General features: G+C 41.8%; 3 protein-coding genes, 1 long non-coding RNA gene and 1 other non-coding gene across 9 annotated transcripts; 2 read left to right on the top strand and 3 right to left on the bottom strand.

The window, feature by feature from the left end:
• Nucleotides 1-41: 41 nt before the first annotated feature.
• On the bottom strand, nt 42-5,498 carry LOC115110481 (polymerase delta-interacting protein 3-like). Of its 2 annotated transcripts, none has more exons than XM_029636183.2 (10): nt 5,391-5,498; nt 4,517-4,623; nt 3,626-4,044; nt 3,232-3,294; nt 2,986-3,060; nt 2,563-2,790; nt 1,699-1,776; nt 1,424-1,553; nt 1,207-1,273; nt 42-1,029 (listed from the first exon to the last, which is right to left on the bottom strand). In XM_029636183.2, exons 1-10 carry the CDS (start codon nt 5,456-5,458, stop codon nt 822-824), a joined length of 1,443 nt encoding a protein of 480 aa, XP_029492043.1. In that variant the 5' UTR covers nt 5,459-5,498; the 3' UTR covers nt 42-821. The 2 variants fall into 2 exon arrangements, with proteins under 2 accessions (XP_029492043.1, XP_064862628.1); XM_065006556.1 differs by having other exon boundaries at nt 3,232-3,291.
• Nucleotides 5,499-6,188: 690 nt separating this feature from the next.
• Nucleotides 6,189-6,343, top strand: LOC115110945 (U12 minor spliceosomal RNA). Its single transcript, XR_003860705.1, has one exon. It is a non-coding gene; the product is annotated as a U12 minor spliceosomal RNA (small nuclear RNA).
• A 4,925-nt stretch (nt 6,344-11,268) lies between these two features.
• fam234b (family with sequence similarity 234 member B) lies at nt 11,269-20,429 on the top strand. Of its 4 annotated transcripts, none has more exons than XM_029636185.2 (15): nt 11,269-11,377; nt 12,454-12,996; nt 13,406-13,528; nt 13,785-14,036; nt 14,193-14,308; nt 14,500-14,659; nt 14,760-14,898; nt 14,977-15,177; nt 15,553-15,634; nt 15,735-15,899; nt 16,932-17,052; nt 17,156-17,385; nt 17,504-19,285; nt 19,649-19,818; nt 19,941-20,429. In XM_029636185.2, exons 1-12 carry the CDS (start codon nt 11,341-11,343, stop codon nt 17,383-17,385), a joined length of 2,169 nt encoding a protein of 722 aa, XP_029492045.2. In that variant the 5' UTR covers nt 11,269-11,340; the 3' UTR covers nt 17,504-19,285; nt 19,649-19,818; nt 19,941-20,429. The 4 variants fall into 4 exon arrangements, with proteins under 4 accessions (XP_029492045.2, XP_029492044.2, XP_064862627.1 ...); XM_029636184.2 differs by having other exon boundaries at nt 11,270-11,377; nt 17,156-17,404; XM_065006555.1 differs by having other exon boundaries at nt 11,270-11,377; nt 17,156-17,626.
• On the bottom strand, nt 11,566-13,458 carry LOC115110484 (uncharacterized). Its single transcript, XR_003860638.2, has 2 exons — nt 13,369-13,458; nt 11,566-12,947 (listed from the first exon to the last, which is right to left on the bottom strand). It is a non-coding gene; the product is annotated as an uncharacterized LOC115110484 (long non-coding RNA).
• Nucleotides 20,430-20,764: 335 nt separating the features above from the next.
• On the bottom strand, nt 20,765-23,312 carry LOC115110483 (NADH dehydrogenase [ubiquinone] 1 alpha subcomplex subunit 6-like). The gene is made up of 3 exons (XM_029636186.2): nt 23,158-23,312; nt 21,234-21,349; nt 20,765-20,982 (listed from the first exon to the last, which is right to left on the bottom strand). Exons 1-3 carry the CDS (start codon nt 23,294-23,296, stop codon nt 20,851-20,853), a joined length of 387 nt encoding a protein of 128 aa, XP_029492046.1. The 5' UTR covers nt 23,297-23,312; the 3' UTR covers nt 20,765-20,850.
• Nucleotides 23,313-23,540: the final 228 nt, after the last annotated feature.

Below are 23,540 nucleotides of genomic sequence, written 5' to 3'. Positions count from 1 at the left end.
AACCAATGATTTATATACACACACATCAATATGAACACATCTTTATAAAGCAACATATTTATTGGCAGTAATTAACTTGTACATAGATCTGACCTCACTACCATATCTTCATGACTGACATAAAAGGCAGCTGTAAAAAGCAATTTACAGACAGTTGAACATAAATTGAGCAAATTAGCATAACTTCTCTGAGCTGCGCAAAAAGCAATAGAGTAAAATAACAGTCACAAATAAGCATAGAACAACCTGAATGCCACAAAAAGGAGAATGGCAAACCAAATACCACAACGGAATACAAGCATGTGTACAAGTCATTCTGAAATCAAACTTTATATTATGTCCAGTACAAGAACCACTGTTGCCTGTAGTTCACAGTACAATTATCTCCATGGGTTTGTGCATCAGGTCATAGTGAGACCATCGGTTGGGGGAGAGAGACTCCAACCAGCACAAAACATCTCATGATTCCAAGAGGGGTGTTCAATGTGAACTATTTGAACAGTTGTAAAAGCGAACCATGTGATATCCCCCCACCAAATTTGATTAAAACAATAAATGAACAAATCAGACTGCCTCACATTGGTCGGTTATGAGACATGCATCTATGTAGTTCGCCATGGTTACAAATGGTTTTCTTTCCTACAAATCTGGACGACGGCACCAGTGTTAATTTGAGATGTTACAACCTGCCAATGATCGGTCACAATTTATACAAATACAGTATCATGCTATTTGATCATCTCAGTAGATGTCTCTGTCAAACAGGAGGGTGGATGTATTATGTGTTGTGTGACACGTATGTGTGTGGATGTACTAGAAAGTTATATCTTAATGCGGAAGGCTGTGCACTGTGAACCGGGAGACTCTGTGGTAGAGGGGGTCTGGACAGTAGATTTGAACAGGGCCTTGAGGATGGTCTGGGGATCCACCTCAGGTGTGGGTTGAGAGGAGGCTGGACGACCCCCGGGGCGAGACAAAGAGAGGGGCAGACCCTCTTTCCTTCCAGTGCCTGGAGTGTCACTGAGCCTCCTGTGAGAGAGAAATAGGGGATTTTATGTGATGCTGAAAGACAACGTGCATTGCAATTGGAAAGGAAGAAATCATGCACATTGTGGACTACAATTTAATACTTTGATTTGCATGCAACGCAACCAAGGGGGCAGTGAGAAATATGAATATAACAGAGACAGACAGAGGGAGACTTACAAAAGAATGGGCTGGTCTGAAGTGATGACATTCCCCTGTATGTGAAGATTGCACTTCATGGGCTGGCCTTGGGAAGAGAATGAATAAAGATTTAAGAAAGTAAAACCAATGCCTTCTCAGATAACTATTCATCATCACCTGCATCATTACCCGAGGCTGGTTCCCCAAAAACTCAATCAACCTTAAAATAAATGTTGCCCTTGTTGAAGGCCCTTACCATCCAGACAGCGGTTGTTGTATTTCCTATAGGCGCTCACAGCGTCCTCCTTCCTCACAAACACCACTTCAGCAATCCCCACCTTCACCAGCCTCGCTCGCTTCAAGGCACCGCACACACAGAACAGCTCCTGTGTACCGTCACAAGAACACAGGAAAAAGGTCAGTTGAATGTGCTAAATTAGTCATGGCTGCATCGTAAGCAGGTCTGCAATTTACACACACAGCTAGAGAGAATCTAAAACAGCAGAGAACTGAACATTGTGAGGCACTTACCACTATGTCCTCTTCAGTGACACGGGGGTGCAGATTATTCACTGTTATTTTAGTCCCCTCCAGAGGACTGAAGGTAGGCTGAAGGGGTGCACCAAAACACTTTACAGTCAAATACAAGTCACACCAACACAATAAGCCAATGCTATGCTTTATGTTAATCTATCGTCAACGAGAGAGAAGTAGGTTGATTACGGACCCCAAGGCTTGCAATGCTGCCAACTAGTGATGTTAAAGGCCCAGTGCAGTCCAAAATGTGACTTTCCTGGTGGCAGTTATATGTTGAACACTTAATACTCAATTGTTTGAAACCTGGACACTTTCCTTCATATGAAAAAATGTCAGTTCCTTTTACGCATGCAAAGCATCTTCTGTTGGTCACATAATTTTACTGTTTAGAACTAATTTAACCGCTGGTTAGAGCAGGGGTGGGCATTGGTGTCACACTTTTTCTCCATCCCTAGCAAACACAGCTGGTTAATCAAACTGCATTCTAAACTGAAGATCATGATTAGGTGGTTATTGGAGTCAGGCGTGTTAGCTGGGGCTGGGGCAAAACTGTGACACCAATCAGGACCCCGAGGACTGGAATTGCCCACCGCTGGGTTAGAGATATATACTTCGAGATTTGACAAGGAGGCCATTTATCTACTTCCCCAGAGTCAGATAAACTTGTGGATACCATTTGTATGTCTCTGTCCAGTATGAAGTTAGAAGTAGTTTTGCAAGCCAATGATAACTAGCATTAGCACAATGACTGGAAGTCTATAGGTATCTGCTAGCATCCCTACCAACACATTCCTATAGAGATGACCTTATGTAATCCAGTGCTCCAGTAGCTGAGTGAATGGACATGTGAAGACTGACCTGTGGGGGTGGAGGAGGCTGGGAGTTGGGCTCCGCTGTGGGCCCTGCCTGCCTGAGGGTCCTGGAGATGGGCTGTAAGGCGAGAGCAGAGGAGCGAGAGGCCCCTACACTAGGGTTGGGTCTTGTGGGTGCCACAGGCACTGGGGGACGAGGAGCGGTGTACGCATCGTTTTTGACTACTTTAGTGATGGGGGCTGACATAGTGAAAGGGCAGCCCAGGGTGCCAGGCTGTTGGAGAAAGAGAGGAAGCATTGAAACTTTTCAGTGAATGAATGGAACGTTGAGAGTGAGACACCAATGCAGCCAGTGTGGCAGTATTAAAGGGATATTTGAGTTATATTGAATAATAAAGAATTACAGATAATTTAGGAAAAAGCAACAGAAAGAGAGAAAAGTTAAGAAAACATAGCATAGTCTTCACACCCGTGACTGCAGCATATGGTTGCCAGTAGTGGTCTTCATCTGTTTGCTAGGGATATCATCATCACCTGAGAAAGACTGAGTGAGAGATGGTACGTTACTCACATATGCATTGCTGTGACGCATGACCAGCAGAAATCAACCAAATTCAGTTGATATACGCTAAAGAAAACTTTATTATCTAAGACCATTTTGATCAATTCTGCCATCTAACTTCTGATTCTTATCTTTTCAAAAAATGTCCCTTACCTGGGAACCCCTGCTTGGCATTTTCATACGGATCCCACTTGACATCCCTACCGGCCTTTGCTGCTAAAAAAAAAGTGAAATAATATCATTATTCAGAAGAAGGTGAATTAATATACTTGACTCTAAAAGCATGCTACAAATAACTAAATAGCAAATAAGTCTAGTTGAACTTTAAACTAATTTCCAATTAACTTCAGCTAGCAACTATGTTTGGAGTGAAGCTATGCTTTACCACTATAAACAATGCAATAATTTGCATTCTCTCTTATCCGTGCACATCTTGAGCGACAAGTGGGTAAATTCTGTCTAGTAGCTAAGCATGGATAATATTAGAGCAGATCCTGGACCTGTGGTTACTATCACTTTGGAGCCAACTGTCAGCCTGATCACTTACCTGGATGGTTTTGGTGATCTTCATGGGTGCCGCCATTCCTTGGCTTGGTGGAGCTCCAATGGTCCTCTTGAGGCTCAGCCTATCACGAGCATCCATCATCCTCTTAGGTGCACCCCCCAGCTGTGGCGTAAACCCAGCTCTAATGTTCATTCCTTGTAGGTTGGGGGTAAACTGCCTGGCATTTGCACTGGCAATGTCGTTGGAAGTGTGTATCTGTATCTGCTGCACATGTGTCTGTAGCTGTGCTGCTGGTATCTGCTGTAAACTCTGTGGGGTAACATTAAATGTATTCTGTCCTCCTTTCCGTGAGTTGATCATCTGTCGGGCATCCTGGACCCCACCTGCTCCTCCTCCGCCACGGATTCGGAAGCGGGCATCTTTCTGGCCAAGTTTCTCTCTTGCATCCTTCACTTGAAAAGCTGGAGGAAGCGAAAGCAGGACAAGAGTGAGCAGAAGGCAAGAAACCATTCCAATGCCTGATCTGACTTGCAAGAATGCATAACAGAACGTAATGTAGTCCAACAGTACAATGTGTAGTTTGAAACAAAATATTATTTTGTAAATGGGGCTAAGGTAAGAGAGACATCCAGATCAGATCACTTGAAGTCTCAATAAGCATTTTTCATGTCCACTTGACACAAAATCAATCCGTCAAATGGAATTACATCCCTCTACTTCTCAATAGGGCAATAGGCAGGGCCTCACACAAAATACCTGCTTTAACTCTGGCAAAGGCTGGGGCATGTATTATTTTACCCATTACCCTGAGCATTGCTCTAAAAGCTGTTCAGAATTAAATAATTGTTTGAGTTCCAACAAAGTCATTCTGTTGAATATTTGATACTACTGAAAGGCTATTTGCCCTGCAGGCCAGGTCTTGTTTTTGGTTACCAGTTCCTCCTCCTCCACCAAGTCTCTGTCTGACATCTGTCATCCCAATTTTCTGTCGGGCATCAAAGGTCCTCCCGACCCCTCCAGCACCCCTGCCGAACATAGGCCTGAAAGACAAGAGGAAGAGGTCGACATTGGTGTCAACTAGTGGTAGCCCAAATCCTCCATGATCTAATATCCACATTTAGCAAAACACACATGGAGCTCGTTTAACACCAGCTATAGTATTTGATTGTGTCCTACATTCAGTATGGCTCTCTAGGTATACTCAAAGCGATATACAAAATCAAATAGTGTAACGTTAAATGTTATGATATGCGCTCCTTGTGTTTTCCAAAATGTGAATATTAGATAATGGAGGACTAGGCTACAACTAGTTGACTACATATGGCTCTAGGTAGAGAATCTACAAGACTGCCTGGCGCTCTGTACCATATCTATAGGTATACTAACTAGTTACGCTAAACGTTTCTGCGTTTGTAACCATTGTTAGTTTATAGCTAACTACCGAACGTACATTCCAGCGAACTGTTTACCTTATTCGGTCATTTTTTTGGTCGATAGCTAACTTACCGTCATCAATTGTTGATAAAACATTTTTTAACCTAGTTAGCTAACAAGTTAAACGGAGCACTGATAAATAGCTAGCTGCGCGTATTTTGCTCATTGATATCAGGTGTAGCGATAGATAGTAACGTTAGCTACATGATTGTAGCTAATCCAACGGCGAGTACAGGCCTTGAAAGAGGACCGCTGAGGAACTGAAATAGCCGAGGCTTTCTGGAAAATGAATTTCTTCATTACGTTGAATGATACAACTCAAGGCATAACGTTCATAAATTGCATTCAAACTCATAAATTGCTAAATTAATACCTTTTAATTGTTTCTTTGTTGTTGAAACCGCGTCGACGTATCACTTCGTCCAAAGAAATATCTTCCATCTTCTTTGACTCAAACGCATGAGTGATCGTAACTGGACAGAGAAAAACGAGAAGAGACTATGGAAGGCAAGTTGGATCAAAAAAAGCGAACTCATAAAATAATAGCTCCTTGAAAAACTACATTGTTGACACCATAATAGAATTACGTATACAAATTAAATATATCTATGTTGTTTGAAATACCAATACAGATCTATTTTACTCTTACATTTGTTTAGCAATATCTAAATACCAGAATGTATTATTTTAAGAGAAATTCATATTTTATACGGTTTTAAAGGCCTATTAGGTTATGTGAAGTGTCAATGATCACATCAATGCCATTCATTGGTCATTATCAATTAACAAAACATGATAATTTTAACATAAAACATAAACAAATGTAAATAAATTGCATAGGCCTTAGAGACCTCTGGTATCGATTGCTCTTCACGAAGTAAAAAAAATAAAAAATGCCGGGGGTAAAATAAACGTTTTAACTTTCCCATCAACCTTTGCGCTCCAAATAGCTTGAAACCAGTGTAAATAAGTAAAATCCCGTTAGAAAAGCTATATTTTTACCTGATTAAATTGAGGAATGAAAACGTACAATTATGTATCACATAATGAGCTCAGAAAATAAAATGCAATTGTAGGTTTATACTTTTTGAAGTGAACACCAATGTTAAATACCACGAGTGTAATAGTCTGCATACAGAGGTAAGTAAATGCCCTCGACCATCGATTGGTTATGCCTTAAACTGATGAGTAAGGAAAATAACGACGCGGGGTGACGCCCGTGTCCTCGCCTAGATTTGCGAGATCAATTTTTGAACGGGTACAGGTCCGCCTGTTTAGGTGACTCACCTACTTTGTGAGATGCCTTGCGGGACATGGATCTGCCCCGACCTCTCATGTAAAATATAAACCTCTTTCGGGTTACTGACACAAGGTTACACAGAACCAGAATGGAATTATATTTTCCATGATTGTAACGTACTATTACATTAAAATAGTACTTACTTCACCTCTCCAAAACCTTTTTCAACATAAAGAACATCTATGCCTTCTATTTCTCTAACCACGTTCCATCAGCAGTTTTTATGCGGGTAATGTCATACTGTATATTTAAAAAATGAAGACAGAGTAGGCACATTAGCTATTTAACAAACAGTTGTTGTGACAAAATTAGTTGTAGTTGAATATGCGATGAAAACACATTATACTTTAGATTTATATTTGGTACATCAAAAGTTAATGTTGTGTGCACCACGTCATCACGCTCTGATTTTAATGTTCAACATGTCAGTTTGGTGGAAACATACCCACTTATGCTGATTAGGGAATATATACATCTGTTGCCAATTGGATGGAAACCTAGATAATAACTACGTTTCCATTCACAGTTTTTATGAGTAAAGTCATACCCTATGAAAAAAATCCGAAAGCTGTGATGGAAACATGAAGTTTCGGTACAATTGTATAATTGCAGACAGGTAATTTGTTCCTTTCTACATGGTATTATTAATTATGGGTAAAATGGCGGTGGAAACGCCTTTATGCGCAAATATTGATCTAATAACCATCATATCAAACTAAACTTGGGAGTCACACAAAGTCAACATGGTGGGTGCTCCTCCCACTACGACCCGGGAAACCATGCAGTTTATTAGGCTACAGATTAAATAATTTATGATTAATTTCACAGGGTGGTGAAAGTGCACGGTGATGTTGATGCTTCTTTCCAATAAATATTCAAACACGTCATCACGCCCAGATTTTTATCCGCAACAAGTCCGTTTCTTGGAAACACCACTGGTGAGAAAATGCGCATATTTTCTTTTTACGGATTTTTAAATATTCACATGAAAATCTGTTGTCGATGGAAACCTAGTTAATGACCATAAATTGTTTCCGGAATTTCCACCAAAACCCGAGTGCATTTAACTTTGTGCCACAAGGTGACAGTATTGTATATATATTTACAAACATGATAGGCCAAACAAAAAGGTAGGAACACTGAAACCAGGTAGGCAAGTATTTATTTCACCTTTATTTTACAATTGCGACCTGGCCAAGATAAAGCAAAGAAAATGTCACTATAAAGTTATAGAAGCATATAGAGCCAAATTAATCAGGTTGTGTGTGTGGGTGTCGGTGTTAAGGGCATGATATAGTAGATGATTTTTAACTGATCATTATTTGACATATAATTTCCTTCCTGACCATGTGTGAGCATGACTAAGTATGATGCCTTGTATTAGTGTCCCATATCTGTATTTTCTCAATGCATGCCTCCCTCATCCATCCTACTGTCACTACCAGACCTACCACAGCCAAGTGGTAAAACACCTTCCCATGCAGAGCGGGACACAGGAAAAATCAGATGAATCAATGTGAAAGGTCTCTCATGTGGTGAAATATAATTTCAACCACAAAAAAAATGTATTTTGTAGCCTCCTTTCCAGTCCGTAATGAAACAAGGTTCCATTAATTCACCATAAAAGTCAGTAAAAAAGTGTTAATTATGTTTCTCAGTCATTTCGTGGAGGGGTAATAACCAGAGGCGGTATAGATTCTAACCATCTCTGGTAGTAATAACCACTAAAGAGCAGTAGCGGTGCGTGGGTAAAATCACTGGGAAAGCCAAGCCAGAAAAAACGACAACATACACCAATGACAAAAAGTATGTGGACACCTGCTCGTCGAACATATCATTCCAAAATCATGGGCATTAATATGGAGTTGGTCCCCCCTTTGCTAATAGTGGCGCAGCGGTCTAAGGCACTGCATCTCAGTGCTTGAGGTGTCACTACAGACACCCTGGTTCGATTCCAGGCTGTATCATAAATAAGAATTAGTTCTTAACTGACTTGCCTAGTTAAATAAAGGTTAAATAAATAAATAACAGCCCCCACTGTTCAGAGAAGGCTTTCCACTCGATGTTAGAACATTGCTGCAGGGACTTGCTTCCATTCAGCCATCAGAGCATTAGGCCTGGCTCTTAGTCAATGTTCCAATTCATCCCAAAGGTGTTCAGGTATTCAGGTCAGGGCTCTGTGCAGGCCAGTCAAGTTCTTCCACACCAATCTCAACAAACCATCTGTATGGACCTCGCTTTGTGCACAGGGGCATGGTCATGCTGAAACAGGAAAGGACCATCACAAAACTGTTGCCACAAAGTTGGAAGCACAGAATCATCTAGAATGTCATTGTATGCTGTAGCGTTAAGATTTCCCTCCACTGGAACCAAGGGGCCTAGTCCAAACCATGAAAAACAGACCCAGACCATTATTCCTCCTCCTCCAAACTTTACAGTTGGCACTATGCATTGGGGCAGGTAGCGTTCTCCTGGCATCCGCCAAATCCAGATTTGTCCGTCAGACTGCCAGATGGTGAAGTGTGATTCATCCCTTCAGAGAATGCTTTTCCACTGCTCCAGTGTCCAACGGCGGCGAGCTTTACACCCCTCCAGCCGACGCTTGGCCCTTAGGCTTGTGTGCGGTTGCTCAGCCATGGAAACCCATTTCATGAAACTCCCAGAGAACAGTTCTTGTGCTGATATTGCTTCCAGAGGCAGTTTGGAACTTGGTAGAGAGTGTTGCAATCAAGGAAAGCTGATTTTTACACGCTATGCGCTTCAGCACTCTGCGATCCCGTTCTGTGAGCTTGTGTGACCTACCACTTCGCAGCTTCGCAGCTGAAGTGAGCCGCTGTTGCTCCTAGACATTTCCACTTCACAATAACAGCACTTACAGTTGACCGGGCAGCTCTGGCAGGGCAGAAATTTCACAAACTGACTTGTTGGAAAGGTGGCATCCCATGACGGTGCCAGTTTGAAAGTCACTGAGCTCTTCAGTAAGGCCACCACTGCCAATGTTTGTTTATGGAGATTGCATGTCAGTGTGCTTGATTTTATACACCTGTCAGCAACAGGTGTGGCTGAAATAGCCGAATCCACTCATTTGAAGTGGTGTCCACATACTTTTGTATATATAGTGTATGAGCTGTGATAATTGCTTGTTTGTTCTATAGTTTGTTCTTAGTTCATATGCCTTGCGCCGGGATATATACCTAAGGCAGAGATAATAAGAAGACACAGTGGCAGAATAAATTCAACCACACCTTTGTTTCATCACAAAACCGGAGATTAATCTCTGTCTGGTAAAGTCCACAAAGCATATTGCATGTAACTGTCACAAATCCCGCCGAAGATGGTGCCTCTTCCTGTTTGGGTGGCGCTCGGCGGTCATCGTCGCCGGCCTACTAGCTGCCACCGATCCCCTTTTCTGTTTCAGTTAGTTTTGTCTGATTCGTTTCACCTGTTTCTTGTTTGGGTTTTGGGCTATTTAAACCCGGTAGGCCCACCGGCTTTTGTGCGGGCTTGTTTTTCTGTTCATGGTGTGTGGATTATTGTGGATTCTGTTTTTCCGGACAGTTTCGTCCTGTTTGTTGGACTGTGTATTTATGCGCCCTTATGTGTGGCTTGACCGTTACTCTGTTCTTGGAATAAAGATCCACGTTTTGAACTACCCTGCTCTCTGCGCCTGACTCCTCCACCCACTACTCCTAGAATCCTTTACAGTAACAAACCATTTCATGACCTACAGCATGGTGAAGAAAGTTGATGTTTCCGACATTTTACGGACTACTAAACAACTATTGATTTAGAAACATTGAGAGTTACTGCAAGCCGCAATGAAAACAGGAGCTGCCTCCACTATTTCAGCACCATTTCATCTTCGACATTTCAACACCATCAAATCTCCCATTCTTAGTCTAATACAGGGACAACTAAAATATACCAAAAACAATTTAGTCCAATGTAAGATAAATAGGATGTGGCTGTCAATGGTTCTGATTTGTGTCTGTATGTGCGTTCATGCAAGTAGAAAAAACATGTTGACGCACCCTACTTGTAGAGAAACGCCAATGTCATCCTGCTCTCTTCCCTGTTGACACTTGTATTTTTTGTTGCCCTAAGCTACCTGGCTAAAATGCTTGCTCGCTAGCCTAACTTCCTTTCATGGGCAATGTTAGCTAGTTAACATTAGCCTTCTATATCTAGTTACAACCTACATATTGACCTTCCATCCCCTCAGTCCAGGGGCACAATGTATTTTATGATTGGATCAGAATCGCCGTCATTGGCGAGTACGGAGAATTAAGTAAAACCACAAGTCCAAATCCCTATCCCCATCCATGGGTAATTTAGGAAAGGGACAATTTTAGCAAGCTAGACACTGGAGTACAACACAATGAGATGCAACAATTCAAGTTGCTATGATCAATGACATATTTCTCTGTGACAGGGGTAAAACCAAATACAAACTGGCTTCCCTTGACACTTTTTTGGAGTTTATCTCAGCGCTGATTGGCTATTTTATTTATCTTTTTTTTATATGAAGGGGGACCAAATGCTCGCTCGCTGGCTTCCCTTGCATACCTCCTTGCATTCAATACTACGGGCGACAGAAATGTCATACCCTTTATGACCAGACCGCATGAGATAGATGGCCTACGCATACAGAGAAAGAGGGGCGCTGTTTTGCTCTCTTGGATACTTTCTCTGGTGAGATACATTCAACCTCTTGCGCATTGAAGAACATTCTGAAAACGCAGAGACGAAAAATACATTTGTATTTGTAAAATTGTATTGTATGTATTGGTAAAATTTTGGGGGATTTTCTGGCTTCCCTTGGCATTCATGAATACACCCCACTGCTTAAATAGCATCTGCTGACTTAGCCTCTTCCTCTCTGCGACTATGTTTGGTAAGAAAACACGTCTCCCAGAATGCACTCGCTTACAGTCCCGAAACGTCCACACACACATAGCAGTTCTTCAGCGCCTCCGTCGGATGAGAGGATCAATTCTGTAGCACAGCGCCGTTACAATTTGCAATGGCTGCAGCTTTGTCCCGTGCTCTCAAATTGCCTGGTAAGAGACGCGTTGCAATTATTTGGGAAATAGATATAAGGGTTGATTGGGTGAAAAGGATGTTGTGTAGTCTTTGTACCAGTCGTGTTTCAATGTTGTTTTGGTGTCATTCTGTTAGCTCATGTGAGCTAGCTAGAACAGCCAGCTGTGGCTAACGTTACAGTAATGTTGATTGCAATAACACAAAATAATGTTTTTATTTGTTTAATGACAGTCCAGAATTGAGAGATGAAATACGATACTTATTTTCAATGTTTGATATTTCGTTTCTTTTCAAGCTTTAATAGAAAAACATTGCATCATTCACAATCCTATGTGGCGCAGTAGCTAGCTACTGTACAGTACAGTAAGGTGCCTCATCGAAGTCGCTTGATTGCTCAGTGCTCACTGTCATAATAATGCTATAACGGATTTAGCTACTTGCTTAAATCTCGTGTTCAACAAATAACTACAAATAAGGCCATGTAATGGGGGTCATTCATTTAACTTGGCAATCATGGTCATGCCAAACAATGAACAATAGAGTCGGCAAGAGTACAAACAGATCTGGGACCAGGGTAGAACATAATTCATTTGGTGTTAAAATAAACAATGTTTGAGTAACTTCCCTGTCCTTTTGGGATGCTTGTCGTTCTATCAGGCACCACCATGCTCTATCAGATCATTCTAGTTTTCACCTTGGCCTTGTTTCCTGAACAGATCCGTAGACCTCTGACCTGCAGTCAAATGACCAAATCGAGCGCTAGTGGCCTCAAGGGTGGAATGTTATTAATATTTTTCAGAATGTCATAATTAATAAACATTATCTGGTGTTTCTATGTCATAAGTTTTTGTTATATTTCAGTCTTCTGTGATATATATTAAGTGTAATATGGGGATGCAAACTCGAAATGTAATACATTTCAACTCTATATCTGACATTTATTTTTAAGCCCATAATCATGTGAGTCAGGTGGATACTTTTGTTTCAAAGTAGATTTGTTTAAGACTACCAAGAAACACTCTGTGTGACCCTGATTTAGCCCACTGCAGTAAAAGGTTAACCGTGTGTGTCTTTGTGTGTATGTCCCTTACAGGGAAGAAGGGCTCGGAGCTTGGAGAGTATGACCCCCTCACTCAGGCCGACAGTGAGGACGAGAGCGAGGAGGACGACCTGGTCCTCAACTATCCCCGCAATGGCCTGGGGAGGGGCAACTGCATGGGTACAGGTACCTCAGAGCTGAGAGGGAGCAGAACAGGGAGGCTCGTAGGGGATGAAGAGGAGGCAGAGGAGGAAGAGGAGGCTGACGATGAGTGGAGAGAACGGCTCCCTGGAAAAAAGAGGCAGGAGAGAGAGGAGAAGGGCATGCAGTACTGGAGCCAGAGGGAGACAAACAGGGATGAGGGAGTAGATGATGGAGGGGGGCTTGGGGCCTCTGGTGGCCCTGGATTGGGTGCCAGTGCTGACCCGGACGGGAAAAGGGCTAAGGTGAGGGGAGCCATCCGGGCAGCGTTTTTCCTGGTGCCTCTGGTCTGTGCCATGCTGGTGGTGCTGCTGTGTGCCTTTCTGGTGCCTTGTCAGCATGGGGAACTGGACAAACGGCCACAGTGGGAGAAAGAGCTGGGTGATCATGTGGGAGGTGAGTGAGGAGTCTAATGTATAAACAATACACATGAAACAGACTACAGTTTACCCGTATGTTGCTGGTTGCTGATACCAATACACCTCTCTCTCACAGCAGAGAAAGAGAAAACTACAGGTCAGGTCCGACTGGTCAGACTCTGAGTACACTAGTGCTTTAGATTAAGATAAGCACACAGTCAACATTACAATAAAGTCAACTGTATGAGAAAGCAGTTGAGAACACAAAACTCAGATTTAGCTGACTGTCTTTGTCAGGGGGTGGATATTACACAGTCTGGATTACTATGATTACACATTACCGTGATTATTATAATAGCATATTAGCAAAGCAACCGCAGGTCTAGTTTAGTAAATAGTAGTTACAAACCGTTCCTGTCTGTAACAGTGTTTTTCCTCTTCTTCAGGTGTTACCCCACCTCCTCTTGCACTGTGGGATGTTGACAATGACTCAGTTGAGGATGTGCTAATAGGAGTCACTCAAAAGAGCAACAATACCCATCTCTCCCGTTCTGTGGGGAACAACAAAGGTATCTATGGAAACAGCAAAGGGACATTGTTGTAGTAACGAAGAGGATATTTTCAACCCTAATTTTTAGGCGTTATTCTCTCTCAAGCCCATCTCCTCACTGTACACCATAAAAATCTACCAGTGATTATGTAATATTAATCTCCATATCTAATCCTGCTAGCCCCAGTAAACTGCTGAGAACATACAATTTGCCACACGTAATAAACCCCACCCACCTTTAACCCCTTCTCTTTCTCCCTCTCTGTCTCTCCCAGAGTACAGTGTGGTGGCCCTATCTGCATTCAGTGGTGAGGTGCTTTGGAGGAGGGTCCTCAGGGATCCTGTGGAGTCCATCCAGTGTGGGCTGCAGTACGAAGCACACCCATCACCACTGCCAGCAGGGGGCGCTGCCCTCAGAGCACTCCCCAACAGCGCCATTCCCCTATCTGCCCAGAGAGACAGAGCTAGCGGCCCCGTGTGTCTGCTCATTGAGTCTGCACACCTCACTGCTGTCAACGGCACCACAGGTCAGACAACAACCACAGAAATGCATGGCTTTTAATGGTTCAGTTTCACAGCTACAAGCATGAACATTTTAGAAGTTGTGTAGATGTATTAATAATGTGTTGAAGTTAATAGTTTAATGTTCATTAAGGAGTAACCTATTGTATTTTCCTCCTCAGGGAAGAAGCTGTGGTCAGTAGCCCCAGGGGAGATCCAGTCCCAGGCAGTTTCTCTGCCAGATCTCCAAGGTGACTCTGTTCCTGACTTGCTGATTGCCACTTTACCTGCTGACCAGGTATGACAATCTCGGGCTTGGCACCTATACATATTTATTGCTGTAATAAGACAATTGTTACTATATAAATCATAATATTATTATTACAATATAAACCATAATCCCAAATCTTCAGAGTCACTGTGTTAACAACACTCATTTTCCAGTCAGTCTAGAATACTCCCACCAAACTGTCTCAAACTTATTTTCAGGTATCTGACCTCTCACTGCTCCTGCTGTCTGGGCTGACTGGAGCTCTGCTTGGACATCCCGTGACCTTTAACCTCACAACCTTTAATGTCTCTGGAAAGCTGATTGGTCCCCTGTTTCATGAGACACAGCTGGGGGCATATTACATTTTATTTGGACTAGGTAAGGGATACACTTTATATCAAGCACAGTGACTTTGAACAATCTGTTTCTCATCTGAAATGACTAAATGTCTGATAATGTATCTGCTATACTAACTCAGGCACTGTAGAGGCTGTATCCCTGGGAGATATTTACACTCGGGCTACTGGAAAAACACCCATATCCCCTGGTCTGAGACTGAAGGACCCCGGCTGGGAGAAGCTTAGGAAAACCAACTCCTCCCTCATACACATCTCCAGGTAAGGCTAAAAAAGTGCTCGGTTACACAATTACAATAGAGTGCGTGTTTGAACGACTGTTTGACTTTCTCTGTCCAGTGGAACTGAGCAAGTGGAGTTCTTGGTCCCCCTAGTGGCTGGCTTGTGTAACAACCACAACAGCCTGGACTCCATCTCCAACCTCAACTCCAGCCGCAGTGACTGGGTGCTGGTGTGTGGCAAGCTCTCCAGCAAGCTCTCTGTGCTGAGAGAGAAGGACGCACACACCGAGTGGACTCTTACCTCCTCAGCCATACACAGGTAGGAAATATGGTCACCATGATATATGGAGAAGTTTATCATTAGGGTGTATATGACTAAGCATTAAAAGGGATAGCTTCAAGTTGTATTGTCACGTGCACAAGTGCAGTGCCTTTCTTGCAACACTTTCCCCAAAAATACAGAAATCAATATATAAAACTATAAAGTAATACCCTATAACAGTGGTTTTCAAACCTGAACTAGCTCAACTACTCAAGGGCTTTGTAATTAGCTGACAAGTTGAATGGGGTGTGCTAGCTCTAGATTAGTTCAAATATATGGAACGACTGGGGATCCCCGAAGGAGAGGTTTGAAAACCCCTGCCCTATAAAGTTATAGAACTAAAATAACCTGAATCATTTATCATTGTCTCAGTCGTCCAGCACCAGGCCAATTCAACGATGATGGAATCCCAGATCTCCTCATACAGAAGTCTGGCGCCCCTAGAATGAGAAAAGTATAATCTCTTCTACAAACACTTACACCTATAGCTATTATACTTCTCAGACAGTTGTACATATTTACAAAGATGACCATCCATCTCTCTGTAATCTCAGGTTCAGGTGGTTGATGGAGCCAGTGGGCTTAGTCTGTGGGAGACAGAGTTTATTTGTCCACGCCTTGACCTGGAAGGTACCTCAATCATGACATCTGGTCAATCAGCTTTCCTTTTCTGGGCCGGTGACCCTGTCAGACCACCAAAGAACCTCACCAAGACAACTGTAAGTCCCTTGTTAAATACTTATAAGGAGAAGGAATACATTTTTCTATTGGAGAACGTGTTATGTTGGTTCATCCTTCATAGGTATAGGCACAAGGGCTGGGGTCAATTCCAATTTCATTTGAAATTCCAATTAAATATTTGAATTCACTCATGAAGTGGATAATTTATGTTGAATTCAATTCTAATTTCAACAATCATCAAGTTATGGAATTAGACTGTTTGAACTGTTTGAATTGGAATTAGACTGTTTGAACTGTTTGAATTGGAATTAGACTGTTTGAACTGTTTGAATTGGAATTAGACTGTTTTGTTTGAATTGGAATTAGACTGTTTGAATTGGAATTAGACTGTTTGAACTGTTTGAATTGGAATTAGACGGTTTGAATTGGAATTAGAATGTTTGAACTGTTTGAATTGGAATTGTAAAACATTTTGGGAATTTAATATTTGTACATTTTCCAGTTAATGGAATTAATGCAGTTATTATTGAAAAATGTACTGCAGGATTTGTTTTAAATAATTTAAACTTGTATTTCTATATTTCCAGTATAACTAGGCTGTGTGAACATGGATGTGATGAGCCTGAAAGCCTGAGGGAATTTAATTTCTAAATTTAATTTGTGGAATTGTTGGGGATAATATTAAATTGGGAATTCAATTCTTGGAATTTACCTAGCATTGGAATTGAGAGGAATTTACTTATTTATGAATTCAAAGACTGACTGTAGTCATTTAGCAGACGCTTTGGATAATTGACTAACATTTCATTTTTATTAAATTAAATTGAATTTACAGGAAAGAGAATTGAATTAGAATTGAATTAGTGGAATTAACCAAAACCCTGCTGCCAGAATGTTAACAATAGCCAATGTTCAGGTTGGCAGTTGGAAGATAGAAAGTCCCTTTTGGTGTCTCTCCTGTAATTTGTGGAATTAACCCCAACCCGATAGGCACAAATATGTAATCCTTTACCTATCGTACTATGGAGATCAGTAGTTGAAATCTATTTGAAGTCTTGCTCTGTTAACAGGTGGCACCAGGGGCGGTTCAAGCCATGCCAGTCATCCGAAAGCTCTACATGTTACATCCTGCATATCCCACAATCCTCCTGGAGCTCGCCAGCACCACAGACACCATTCTTACTGCTGCAGGTGATACGTGCTGTGCTGTATTTATTATTTTATAATTGTGCATATGATTATGGCTGTTAATAGCACTGCTGATCAACTGTTTCTCCCCTTTTCTCTGTCTTAGTAAGTTACCAAGAGCCGCAGAAGGATGCCTCCTACATTACTGTGTCCTCCCGGCCTACCTCTGGCCTGGGGCCTGGGTCTCGGGTGGTGAAGAGCACGAGCCTCAGGGCAGCAATCACTGCTGGACAGATTGTGAGGCTGGGAGAGAGCAGCACCGCAGGGGTACCAGTCAGACCTGGAGTATTTGAGATAAACAAGTTCTTCAGGCGTCTCACCTTCAAAAACCATTAGGTAAAAAGTTGAGGGAACAGTAAGTATGTCCAGAATATGCTTTATATGACATGATGTTTGTGGTGTCTGTGTAGTTAGTTTCGGATGACGGAACACACCGTTTTGTTTTCCTGTGTAGACAGGAGTTATCATTTGCTGGTTCTACATGATCTGAGGGAAACCACTGGCGGGATCAAACCTGTGGAAACACCAAGTGAAGGAGATTTATCTCAAGCTGTTTACATTTCCACTTTTGTCCAAAGTACGATTTTAATTTCTATTATTACTCATCTCACTTTCTGACAAATATTTATTTTGCTGTATTTGTATTATATGTGTATATATTATGAGTTGACTTATTTATTTATGACCAGTCCTTTTTATTTAATATTGAATTTAATATATCATTGACTATTTACCTTGTTTGGGGTGAATGGAAATCAAAATATGTAAGTAAGTACATAGAAGAAACTTCTGGAGATCAACTACAGTGATTTGAAAGGTAGGGGTGTAGGTGTATGGTGTCCATTGGCACCTCACTCGTTTAGTATATTTTTAATCTACAGAATGAGAGGCAATTACCCAGTTCATTCCTCCAAATACATTCATTCCCCTCTCATATGCACTTTTTTGAATTAGGTAATTGAGGTCTGTGTTCAAGCAGAATTACCCAGTTATGTAAAGGGGGCCTGTACATATTTTGGCTGTGGGGTATGTTGAGCCATTGTTTTACATTCAGCATCACTACATCAAGAGAAATACTGTATTCGTTCCAACATTGATATCTACATATATTTCAGGATGTTGTGTATCCCTGAAAATAATCAGAATTCATGTAAACATTTAAGTTTTGAAAACAGCTCATAAAGAATAAAATGGCTTCTTGGCACAATTTACCCTGGGTATGCATAGGGACAGGGTAGGTTGAGCTGCCTTGGGGTTAGTGGGTGCTGGTGCTGGTAGGTCAAAGTTTCATTCATGGAATGGGGGTGTGGTATTTTGTGTATCTGAAATGTATGTCTACAATCAGATATAGATCAGTCTATTCAATATCATTAACACTTCCATTTCATGACCAGTTGTCAGGGACAGGGATGTCGTTTCGATGTGCCAATTCATAGGCAAGTTCTCTGCATGAGGCTACATAGCCCATAAATGCAAAAAATATATCAATAATTGTGTACTAAGCCCACGAAACTGGTCTGCGAGATTCTTGATATGTTTTGCAAGCTCAGACTGACATCAGATAAGACCTGGTGTGCCTCTGCTACTTGGTCACATGATTAATGTTGTTGTATGGTTTCTTAGAAACAAGGGGTGGATAATCTAACCTTATGGCTCAATATACCCCACTCTCCCCTACAGTATTCATTGATAAGCTACTTACTGAAAGGTTTACATTTCTTTAATCAATAACTATTGTAGTGATGATACATTATTACCGAGTGCCATGTGTGGTAACTGTGCATCTTATTGCCATTGGTACTTGTAAATATTAATATTGCTGAAATACTAGAAAACATTTACAGATCACATGAATAAATAAATGTACTGCTGCAATTCTTGCTGCTACAAATGTAGTGTTTTGTATTACAACTGTACTACGGATTCAGCTCCGTTCGCAATAAATTATCATAAAAACACTGTTTGTTAATTAATCATGAGAAATATTCGAGTAAAAGGAGGGCGCAGGCTCAGGGGCGGTGCTTGGGTGCATCCAAAAATGATCTCCGCATTGCTACGAGCGTCAAAGGCGTGGAAGATGGCGTCGTTCTTGGTTCGTCAGGCCGGACTCTCGGTGTTGAAAAACAGTGTACCAACATTTTCTGGGTTTTATGCTAATGGCTTCGGAGAGGCACTATCTCAGTACCGAACAGTTGTGTACTCAGCATCAGGTGGTATTTTGCCAAAACCCAAGAAGGTGAGCGCTCTCTTGTGAAAATATGCGCAGGTCATTTATGAAATGAAGGGGGGATTTTGTGAAGGTGCCTGGAAGGTATTTGTGTATGAAAAAATGGCCAGGCAAGATGTGTAATTATACCTTATAACTTAATTAATTTATATAGGAATGTTCAATCTCAGGTAGGATCTCTGTGAGCCTATACCTCTCCATTTCACTGGAAGTGTTATAAATACATGCATGTTTAAATGTGTAAAGCATCCATCATGTAAATTATTTATGACATTCATTTTTTATTTTAGACTGTTTGTCATTGTGTATAAAATCACACAGCATTGCAGGCTAACATATGTTTTTGTGATGGAATTGTTGACAATTATCCAGACCTCATTTGGCCTTTTCCGGATTGCTGTGGTTGTGATCCCCTTCCTGTACGTGGGAACTCTGATCAGCAAGAACTTTGCTGCGCTGCTGGAAGAGCATGACATCTTCGTCCCTGAGGATGATGACGATGATGATTGAATGGTCTGTATTCTCCAACATATATGACCTGGGTATGTATGTAGAATGATCAATAAAATCAACTTTAGAAAATGGATCTCTTAACATATAAGCAATAAAGATGACATTTGACCTCAGGGAAGGTGAGGCCTATTACTGTGTTCTCCCTCAACAGAGCGTAATGTGTTGCCTCTCAGACAATGGGAAGACTTGTGACAGCTGAAAAGACTTGAGGATCTGAAACTCAACAAAGCCTTTCTGGTGCTTCTCTCCCCATCCATTGTGATGTGTGCCTGCCTGGATACAGAGCTGTTTTAGAGAAGTGATAGGACTAATTGCTCCCTAGTGATAACGTTTACATGTACAGATAAGTCTTACTAAATAAAATAAATCGATGTGCAAGAGGAAACCCTTGGATCAGTTGAAGTTGCTTTTGATTTAGCCAGTGATATCTACATTTCTGGAAATATTTGTTCTGTTTTCAATCATTCTGGGTATATTGAATTATTTGGGAAGGCCTTAATCAGGTGACAGGCCTGCATAGGTGTCCCTATTTATTTGGTTTCTGATATAGGTTAAGTCGAACCTTTGGTGCTTTTTATTCCAACCAGTTACATTTGTTTTTGATGAACTGATCTAATAAAGTCAACCTTTTTGTAATGTCCGTCAGTGGCATGTCATTCACGACAATTCAAACTATTCAGAGGCTTATCAACTAATAACTGGCTTATTGCATTGGAGTGGGTACAGGGTAAACACAGGGTCCATGACAACCATACTGATATTCCTTGGTCTCAGCATCCATCTTCTGAACTTAGTGATCATAAGGGCTAGTTTGCGCAAACACTTCTGTATCACATTAAAGCATCTCTACTGTGGCAATGCAGAGGAATAGCTTTGCAGTGCACAAGGAGAGCCTTCCGACTTCAAGTGGGAAGTAACTGTCCCATGACTGTTTTCACAAAATCAAAACATTTATACAATGAGGACTTGACAAGATTGGGTATCATGTGTATATTTACAGTTCAATAAGGGGAAGCCTCTGTTACACTGGACAAAACAGGGTGGAAAGTACAGGGAGCAGTTCAGTTGTCATGTCCAACATAAAATCTGGACAGAAAGTCTGCAGGGCGTGGTACCTCCGTCTCATGGAAATAGCGCATAATGTGGGTCTTCTGCTTCCAGACATTGATGGTCTCCTGCAGCTCCATCTTACCCTATTGTAACCAAAAGTATGCAAAGAAAACATCACTCACTACACTTGATACGTGACCATTGAGCTTAGTAAATATTCCCGTCAAAGTTGTTTTCTTTGAACGATTTGGATGCGTCACATGTAAAATGATGTAGAGCATGACAAGCCCAGTTATCTCGGTCTAGCAGTATAACACTAAGCCACCGTGCCACTAACAAACTAGGCTAACTGCATGAGAGCAAATTGACTGATTGGGGAGCAGAGTAGACTAACCTTAATGACAAGCATGTCAATCACACGGGGGTCATTGACGTGTTTGTTCCTGTCAAACATCTCCCTCACTTTGTCTGTTCCCTGGCGAGCTGTGATGTCCAGTTGGAAGGTAGTCACTGTGGGACAAAACATAAGACAAGATGTCGTCCTATAAACGTCCCACAACAAGCTCAAAGAAATACACATATTAATACATTTACTTATCACACTCCCTACATATCAAATTGCTAATCATGTGGCCTATCTGCAAATGTAGGAAGTGTATTGTACTGTCCATTCATTTAAAAAAAGGTGGTTAATGACGATAAACTAGCTAGCTAGCTCATCGACTATCTATGTAGCTTTAGCTAGTACGCTGAACAAAAGTATAAACTGCAACATGCCACAATAAAAAATTAAAAAATCATATAAAAAGGAAATCAGTCAATTGTTATAAATGAATTAGGCTGTAATCTATGGATTTCACATGACTGGGAATACAGACATGCATCTGTTGGTCACAGACACCTTTAAAATAAAAAAATTAAGTTGGGACGTGGATCAGAAAACCAGTGAGTATCTGGAGTGACTACCATTTGCCTCATGCAGCATGCCATCTTCACAGAGTTGAGCAGGCTGTTGATTGTGGCTTTTGGAATGTTGTCCCACTCCTCTTCAATGGCTTTGCGAAGTTGCTGGATATTGGTGAGAACTGGAACACGCTGTCGTGCACCAGCGCATCCCAAACATGCTCAATGGGTGATATGTCTGGTGAGCATGTAGACCATGGAAGAAAAGGGACATATTCAGCGTCCAGGAATTTTGTACAGTTCCTTATCATGCGGAAACATGAGTTGATGGCAGTGGATGAATGGCACGACAGTGGGCCACAGGATCTCATCACGGTCCATTCAAATTGCCATTGATAAAATGCATTTGTGTTCAGTGTCCGAAGCTTATGCCTGCCCACACCAAGATGCACTCTTGTTCACATTGGTGACATCAGCAAACTGCTCTCCCACACAACACCATACACACACGCTGTCTGCCATCTGCCCAGTACAGTTGAAACTGGGATTCATCCGTGAAGAGCACACTTCTCCAGCGTGCCAGTGGCCATCAATGGTAAGCATCTACCCACTGAAGTCAGTTACAACACCGAACTCAAGACCCTGGTGAGGATGACAAGCACACAGATGAGCTTCCCCGGGACGGTTTCTGGTAGAATTTCGGCACAAATTTTGGTTGTGCAAACCCAGTTTCCTCAGCTGTCCAGGTGGCTAGTCTCAGATCCTGCAGTTGAAGAAGCCGGATGTGGAGGTGCTGGGCTGGTATGGTTACACGTGGACTGCATTTGTGCGGCCAGTTGAACGTACAGCCAAATTCTCCTAAAGAATATTGGAGGCGGCTTATGGTAGAGAAACAAACAAACTCTGACAACAGCTCTGTAGTTAGCATGCCAATTGTACACTCCCTCAAAATTTGAGACATCTTTGGCATTGTGTACCGTGACAAAACTGCACATTTAGGAGTGGCCTTTTGCTGTCCCCAGCACAAGGTGAACCTGTGTAATGATTATGCTGTTTAATCACCTTCTTGACCTGTCGGGTGGATGGATTATCTTGGCAAAGGAGAAATGCTCACGAACAGGGATGTAAACAAATTTGTGGAACATTTCTGGGATCTTTTATTTCTGTTTATGAAACATGGGACCAACACTTTACATGTTACAATTTATATTTTTGTTCGGTGTGGTTGCATCGCGTTAGCTAAGTCTGGCCCTAGATTGAAAGTATGTTAGCGACAAGATATGTAGCCAATGAACTAAATAAATATGTAGTTAGAGTGCCTTACAGCTAGTTAACGTTAGCTAGCTGTATTTGCACGACCTTGACGCTGGGATCTAGCTCGTGTGGATCTAATACAAAGGGAGAGCTGGTTTTACCTGTGTTTGGAACCTCTCTGTACCAGGCACGATACAGTTCCCGAACTCGGCGCTTGGCTTCATCCAGATCCCTGCTGAAAATCGGTTTGACAACTTTAGCAGCACCAGCGACTGTCCGGGTCGCCGCACTGGACGCCATGTTTGTTTCTTTTATCTTCTTCTCTGGTTAACATCAGTTAATAAATCGGATTTGAAACGTATTAGTGCTGCCACCTAGCGTATAAGGGGAACCACTACTTCAAGATCTCAGAGCAAGTGACGTCACCGATCGAAACGCTATTAAGCGCGTACCACCGCTAACTAAGCTAGCCGTTTCACATCCGTTACACCAGGACTAATAACCCAACATCAGTGCCCGACCTCACTCATGCCATTAGACTAGC

The sequence above is a fragment of the Oncorhynchus nerka genome, linkage group LG21 (genome assembly GCF_034236695.1).
Source record: "Oncorhynchus nerka isolate Pitt River linkage group LG21, Oner_Uvic_2.0, whole genome shotgun sequence".
Taxonomy (NCBI): Eukaryota; Metazoa; Chordata; class Actinopteri; order Salmoniformes; family Salmonidae; genus Oncorhynchus; species Oncorhynchus nerka.
This window is presented reverse-complemented; position numbering and strand designations above follow the sequence as displayed.